This window comes from Oncorhynchus gorbuscha, unplaced genomic scaffold (assembly GCF_021184085.1).
Source record: "Oncorhynchus gorbuscha isolate QuinsamMale2020 ecotype Even-year unplaced genomic scaffold, OgorEven_v1.0 Un_scaffold_1429, whole genome shotgun sequence".
Classification (NCBI taxonomy): domain Eukaryota; kingdom Metazoa; phylum Chordata; class Actinopteri; order Salmoniformes; family Salmonidae; genus Oncorhynchus; species Oncorhynchus gorbuscha.
In genome coordinates this window covers 62,501-70,000 of record NW_025746211.1, presented here as the reverse complement: position 1 = coordinate 70,000, position 7,500 = coordinate 62,501, and the positions used below count along the sequence as shown (strand labels likewise).

The 7,500-nt window shown below is 48.6% G+C and overlaps 1 protein-coding gene across 1 annotated transcript in view; it reads right to left on the bottom strand.

The window, feature by feature from the left end:
- LOC124022794 (synaptotagmin-17-like) overlaps positions 1 to 7,500 on the bottom strand; it is a 58,832-nt gene that overhangs the window by 14,240 nt on the left and 37,092 nt on the right. The window contains 2 exon segments of the mRNA XM_046337477.1: positions 1,085 to 1,205; positions 6,210 to 6,284. Of these exon segments, the coding sequence (XP_046193433.1) occupies positions 1,085 to 1,205; positions 6,210 to 6,284 (196 nt within the window).

The following is a 7,500-nucleotide window of genomic DNA, read 5'->3' as shown; positions in this document are numbered from 1 at the left end:
CCTTCCCAACAATGCAGAGAGAAAGAACATGAGTAACTATAACTATGTATACACCTGCTCCACTACAGCCCCGTCCATGTGAATGGGGGCTGCTCGGCCCTCTGTTTCCTGTAGTCTACGATCAGCTCCTTTGTCTTGCTGACGTTGTGGGAGAGGTTGTTGTCCTGTCACCACACTGCCAGGTCTCTGATCTCCTCCCTAGAGGCTGTTTAATCATCTTCCGTGATCAGGCCTTCCACCTTCGTGTGGTCAGCAAACTTAATGATGGTGTCGGAATTGTGTGTGACCATGCAGTCGTGAGTGAACAGGCAGTACTGGAGGGGACTAAGCACGCACCCCTGAGGGGCCCCCGTATTCAGGGTCAGCTTGGCAGATGTGTTGTTGCCTACCCTCAACACCTGGGGGCATCCCGTCAGGAAGTCCAGGATCCAGTTGCAGAGGGAGGTGTTCAGTCCCAGGGTCCTTAGCTTAATGATGAGCTTGGAGGGCACTATGGTGTTGAACACTGAGCTCTAGTCAATGAATAGCATTCTCGCATACAGTAGGTGTTCCTTTTGTCCAAGTGGGAAAGGACATTGTGAAGTGCAATAGAGATTGCGTCATCTGTGGATCTGTTGGGGCGGTATGTAAATTAGAGTGGGTCCAGGTTGTCTGGGATGATGGTGTTGATGTGAGCCATGACTCTCAAGGTATTTTATGGCTACAGAGTGCTACGGGGAGATAGTCATTTAGACAGCTCACCATGGCGTTTTTGGGCACAAGGACTATGGTGGTCTGCTTGAAACATGTAGGTGTTACATACTGGGTCAGGGAGAGGATGAAAATGTCTGTGAAGACACTGGCCAGCTGGTCGGCGCATGTTCTGAGTATCCCTCCTCTGTTAGTCAGGTATCCCCACTCTGTTAGTCAGGTAGTAGGTATATTAGTAGGTATATTAGTAGGTATGTTAGTAGGTATGCTATTAGGTATATTAGTAGGTATGTTAGTAGGTATGCTATTAGGTATGTCAGTAGGTACATTAGTAGGTATGTTAGTTGGTGTGTCAGTAGGTACATTAGTAGGTATGTTAGTCGGTATAGTTTACCTGATCCCTGGCACATGTCTGTCTGCAGCAGCTGCTTCGCTCTGATGATGTCAACATTGAGTCTTCCAGCAGAGGGCAGGTAGTTGAGTGATAACAGCAGCTCTCCCAGCTCTACCTCATTCTGTTAGAAACACAAAACACTGTTGATATCACTCTGTCTGTAGATATGTCTGTCTGACTATCTCAGAGAGTGGAGTGATAACAGCAGCTCCCTCTCTCTCTCTCTCTCTCTCTCTCTCTCTCTCTCTCTCTCTCTCTCTCTCTCTCTCTCTCTCTCTCTCTCTCTCTCTCTCTCTCTCTCTCTCTCTCTCTCTCTCTCTCTCTCTCTCTCTCTCTCTCTCTCTCTCTCTCTCTCTCTCTCTCTCTCTCTCTCTCTCTCTCTCTCTAGTAGAGAGAACCCAAGATGTGTACGTGTGTATAATGTTGTTCTTTAACAGCCTGTTGTTGTGGCGTTGTGGTGTTGTTGTGGTGTTCTGGTGTTGTTATGGTGTTGTGGTGTTGTTGTGGTGGTGGTGTTGTGTTGTTGTGTTGTGGTGTTGTTGTTGTTGTTGTTGTTGTGGTGTTGTTGTTGTTGTAGTTGTGGTATTGTGGTGTTGTTGTGGTGTCTTTGTGTTGTTGTGATGTTGTGGTGTAGTTGTGGTGTTGTGGTGGTGTTGTTGTTGTTGTGGTGTTGTGGTGTTGTTGTGGTGTTGTGGTGTAGTTGTGGTGTTGTTGTGGTGTTGTTGTTGTTGTGGTGTTGTTGTATTGTGGTGTTCTGGTGTTGTTGTTGTTGTTGTTGTGGTGTTGTTGTTGTTGTGGTGTTGTTGTATTGTGGTGTTGTGGTATTGTGGTGTTGTTGCGGTGTTGTTGTATTGTGGTGTTGTTGTGGTGTTGTTGTTGTTGTGGTGTTCTGGTGTTGTTGTTGTTGTGGTGTTGTTGTTGTGGTGTTGTTGTATTGTGGTGTTGTTGTATTGTGGTGTTGTTGTATTGTGGTGTTGTTGTTGTTGTTGTGGTGTTGTGGTGTTGTGGTGTTGTGGTGTTGTTGTGGTGTTGTTGTTGTTGTGGTGTTGTGGTGGTGTTGTTGTATTGTGGTGTTGTTGCGGTGTTGTGGTATTGTGGTGTTGTTGTGTTGTTGTTGTTGTCGTGGTGTTGTGGTGGTGTTGTTGTTGTTGTGGTATTGTGGTGTTGTTGTGGTGTCTTTGTGTCATTGTGGTGTTGTTGTGGTGTAGTTGTGGTGTTGTTCTGGTGTCTTTGTGTCATTGTGGTGTTGTTGCGGTGTTGTGGTATTGTGGTGTTGTTGTTGTTGTGGTGTTCTGGTGGTGTTGTTGTTGTTGTTGTGGTGTTCTGGTGGTGTTGTATTGTTGTGGTGTTGTTGTTGTTGTGGTGTTCTGGTGGTGTTGTTGTTGTTGTATTGTTGTGGTGTTGTTGTATTTTGGTGTTGTTGTATTGCTGTGGTGTTGTTGTGTTCGAGGGCGATGCATTCACCACCCCCGTGACAATAGAACAGATGTGCAGCTAGGACAGTGTGTCAGTGTTAGTGTCACACACACACACAAACACACACACACACACACACACACACACACACACACACGCACGCACGCACACACGCACACACTAAGTCAGTGTTGTGCCTCTCCTGGCCAATAAACAACAGATTGGGCCTCAGTGGGCTTCAAGATGACTGTATGTCTATGTAGGAGAGGCTGAGAGGAGGAGAGGAGGAGTAGGAGGAGGAAGAGGGATTGAGGAGGAAGAGTAGAAGGAGGAGGAGGAAGAGGGATTGAGGAGGAAGAGGAGAAGGAGGAGAGGCTGAGGAGCTTGATAATGGTTTCACATCCAAAGGGAGGAATCCACTTAGATCAATGTGTTAAACTAAGACACTTAGTACATTTACATTACATTTAAGTCATTTAGCAGACGCTCTTATCCAGAGCGACTTACAAATTGGTGCATTCACCTTATGACATCCAGTGGAACAGTCACTTTACAATAGTGCATCTAAATCTTAAAGGGGGGGTGAGAGGGAATACTTATCCTATCCTAGGTATTCCTTAAAGAGGTGGGGTTTCAGGTGTCTCCGGAAGGTGGTGATTGACTCCGCTGTCCTGGCGTCGTGAGGGAGTTTGTTCCACCATTGGGGGGCCAGAGCAGCGAACAGTTTTGACTGGGCTGAGCGGGAGCTGTACTTCCTCAGTGGTAGGGAGGCGAGCAGGCCAGAGGTGGATGAACGCAGTGCCCTTGTTTGGGTGTAGGGCCTGATCAGAGCCTGGAGGTACTGAGGTGCCGTTCCCCTCACAGCTCCGTAGGCAAGCACCATGGTCTTGTAGCAGATGCAAGCTTCAACTGGAAGCCAGTGGAGAGAACGGAGGAGCGGGGTGACGTGAGAGAACTTGGGAAGGTTGAACACCAGACGGGCTGCGGCATTCTGAATGAGTTGAAGGGGTTTAATGGCACAGGCAGGGAGCCCAGCCAACAGCGAGTTGCAGTAATCCAGACGGGAGATGACAAGTGCCTGGATTAGGACCTGCGCCGCTTCCTGTGTGAGGCAGGGTCGTACTCTGCGGATGTTGTAGAGCATGAACCTACAGGAACGGGCCACCGCCTTGATGTTGGTTGAGAACGACAGGGTGTTGTCCAGGATCACGCCAAGGTTCTTAGCGCTCTGGGAGGAGGACACAATGGAGTTGTCAACCGTGATGGCGAGATCATGGAACGGGCAGTCCTTCCCCGGGAGGAAGAGCAGCTCCGTCTTGCCGAGGTTCAGCTTGAGGTGGTGATCCGTCATCCACACTGATATGTCTGCCAGACATGCAGAGATGCGATTCGCCACCTGGTCATCAGAAGGGGGAAAGGAGAAGATTAGTTGTGTGTCGTCTGCATAGCAATGATAGGAGAGACCATGTGAGGTTATGACAGAGCCAAGTGACTTGGTGTATAGCGAGAATAGGAGAGGGCCTAGAACAGAGCCCTGGGGGACACCAGTGGTGAGAGCGCGTGGTGAGGAGACAGATTCTCACCACGCCACCTGGTAGGAGCGACCTGTTAGGTAGGACGCAATCCAAGCGTGGGCCGCGCCGGAGATGCCCAACTCGGAGAGGGTGGAGAGGAGGATCTGATGGTTCACAGTATCGAAGGCAGCCGATAGATCTAGAAGGATGAGAGCAGAGGAGAGAGAGTTAGCTTTAGCAGTGCGGAGCGCCTCCGTGATACAGAGGAGAGCAGTCTCAGTTGAATGACTAGTCTTGAAACCTGACTGATTTGGATCAAGAAGGTCATTCAGAGAGAGATAGCGGGAGAGCTGGCCAAGGACGGCACGTTCAAGAGTTTTGGAGAGAAAAGAAAGAAGGGATACTGGTCTGTAATTGTTGACATCGGAGGGATCGAGTGTAGGTTTTTTCAGAAGGGGTGCAACTCTCGCTCTCTTGAAGACGGAAGGGACGTAGCCAGCGGTCAGGGATGAGTTGATGAGCGAGGTGAGGTAAGGGAGAAGGTCTCCGGAAATGGTCTGGAGAAGAGAGGAGGGGATAGGGTCAAGCGGGCAGGTTGTTGGGCGGCCGGCCGTCACAAGACGCGAGATTTCATCTGGAGAGAGAGGGGAGAAAGAGGTCAGAGCACAGGGTAGGGCAGTGTGAGCAGAACCAGCGGTGTCGTTTGACTTAGCAAACGAGGATCGGATGTCGTCGACCTTCTTTTCAAAATGGTTGACGAAGTCATCTGCAGAGAGGGAGGAGGGGGGGAGGATTCAGGAGGGAGGAGAAGGTGGCAAAGAGCTTCCTAGGGTTAGAGGCAGATGCTTGGAATTTAGCGTGGTAGAAAGTGGCTTTAGCAGCAGAGACAGAGGAGGAAAATGTAGAGAGGAGGGAGTGAAAGGATGCCAGGTCCGCAGGGAGGCGAGTTTTCCTCCATTTCCGCTCGGCTGCCCGGAGCCCTGTTCTGTGAGCTCGCAATGAGTCATCGAGCCATGGAGCGGGAGGGGAGGACCGAGCCGGCCTGGAGGATAGGGGACATAGAGAGTCAAAGGATGCAGAGAGGGAGGAGAGGAGGGTTGAGGAGGCAGAATCAGGAGATAGGTTGGAGAAGGTTTGAGCGGAGGGAAGAGATGATAGGATGGAAGAGGAGAGAGTAGCGGGGGAGAGAGAGCGAAGGTTGGGACGGCGCGATACCATCCGAGTAGGGGCAGTGTGGGAGGTGTTGGATGAGAGCGAGAGGGAAAAGGATACAAGGTAGTGGTCGGAGACTTGGAGGGGAGTTGCAATGAGGTTAGTGGAAGAACAGCATCTAGTAAAGATGAGGTCAAGCGTATTGCCTGCCTTGTGAGTAGGGGGAAGGTGAGAGGGTGAGGTCAAAAGAGGAGAGGAGTGGAAAGAAGGAGGCAGAGAGGAATGAGTCAAAGGTAGACGTGGGGAGGTTAAAGTCGCCCAGAACTGTGAGAGGTGAGCCATCCTCAGGAAAGGAGCTTATCAAGGCATCAAGCTCATTGATGAACTCTCCGAGGGAACCTGGAGGGCGATAAATGATAAGGATGTTAAGCTTGAAAGGGCTGGTAACTGTGACAGCATGGAATTCAAAGGAGGCGATAGACAGATGGGTAAGGGGAGAAAGAGAGAATGACCACTTGGGAGAGATGAGGATCCCGGTGCCACCACCCCGCTGACCAGAAGCTCTCGGGGTGTGCGAGAACACGTGGGCGGACGAAGAGAGAGCAGTAGGAGTAGCAGTGTTGTCTGTGGTGATCCATGTTTCCGTCAGTGCCAAGAAGTCGAGGGACTGGAGGGAGGCATAGGCTGAGATGAACTGCCTTGTTGACCGCAGATCTAAGACAGTGTGTGTTGAACTAAGACACTTAGTGTGTGTTGAACTAAGACAGTGTGTGTTGAACTAAGACAGTGTGTGTTGAACTAAGACAGTGTGTGTTGAACTAAGACAGTGTGTGTTGAACTAAGACACTTAGTGTGTGTTGAACTAAGACAGTGTGTGTTGAACTAAGACAGTGTGTGTTGAACTAAGACAGTGTGTGTTGAACTAAGACAGTGTGTGTTGAACTAAGACAGTTAGTGTGTGTTGAGCTAAGACAGTGTGTGTTGAACTAAGACACTTAGTGTGTGTTGGACTAAGACATTTAGTGTGTGTGTGTTCTTCCCACCTGAGAACTAGGTACCAGGGCCTTCCACCAATGACCACCTTTCACCAGATCAACCTCACTCAGAGGCAGCGCCACCTACCAATGAAAATACACCATTACAGAACTAATGTATCAGACAGGGATGAATGTGCCTTGCAAACTTATTCATCCCTCTTGGTGTTTTTCCTATTTTGTTGCATTACAACCTGTAATTTAAATGGATTTTTATTTGGATTTCGTGTAATGGACACAAAATAGTCCAAATTGGTGAAGTAAAATTTAAAAAATGATTTGTTATAAAGAATTCTAAAAAATAAGAAACGGAAAGTGGTGCATGCATATGTATTCACCCCCTTTACTATGAAGCCCCTAAATAAGATCTGGGGCCACCAATTACCTTCAGAAGTCACATAATTAGTTAAATAAAGTCCACCTGTGTGCAATCTAAGTGTCACATGATCTGTCACATGATCTCAGTATATATACACCTGTTCTGAAAGGCCCCAGAGTCTTCAACACCACTAAGCAAGGGGCACCAAGGAGCCTCTCCAAACAGGTCAGGGACAAAGTTGTGGAGAAGTACAGATCAGGGTTGGGTTATTAAAAAATATCCAATACTTTGAACATCCCACGGAGCACTATTAAATCCATTATTAAATAATGGAAAGAATATGGCACCACAACAAACCTGTCAAGAGAGGGCCGCCCACCAAAACTAATGAACCAGGCAAGGAGGTCATTAATCAGAGAGGCAACAAAGAGACCAAAGATAACCCTGAAGGAGCTGCAAAGCTCCACAGCGGAGGCTGGAGTATTTGTCCATAGGACCACATTAAGCCGTACACTCCACAGAGCTGGGCTATACGGAAGAGTGGCCAGAAAAAAGTAATTTGCTTAAAGAAAAAAATAAGCAAACACGTTTGGTGTTCGCCAATGGAATGTGGGAGACTCCCCAAACATATGGAAGAAGGTACTCTGGTCAGATAAGACTGAAATTGATATATTTGGCCATCAAGGAAAACGCTATGTCTGGCGCAAACCCAACACTTCTCATCACTCCGAGAACACCATCCCCACAATGAAGCATGGTGTTGGCAGCATCATGCTGTGTGGGATGGTTTTCATTGGCAGGGACTGGGAAACGGGTCATAATTGAAGAAATGATGGATGGCGCTAAACAGGGAAAGTCTTGAGGGAAACCTGTTTCAGTCTTCCAGAAATTTGAGACTGGGACGGAGGTTCACCTTCCAGCAGGACAATGACCGTAAGCATACAGCTAAAGCAACACTCGAGTGGTTGATGGGGAAACATG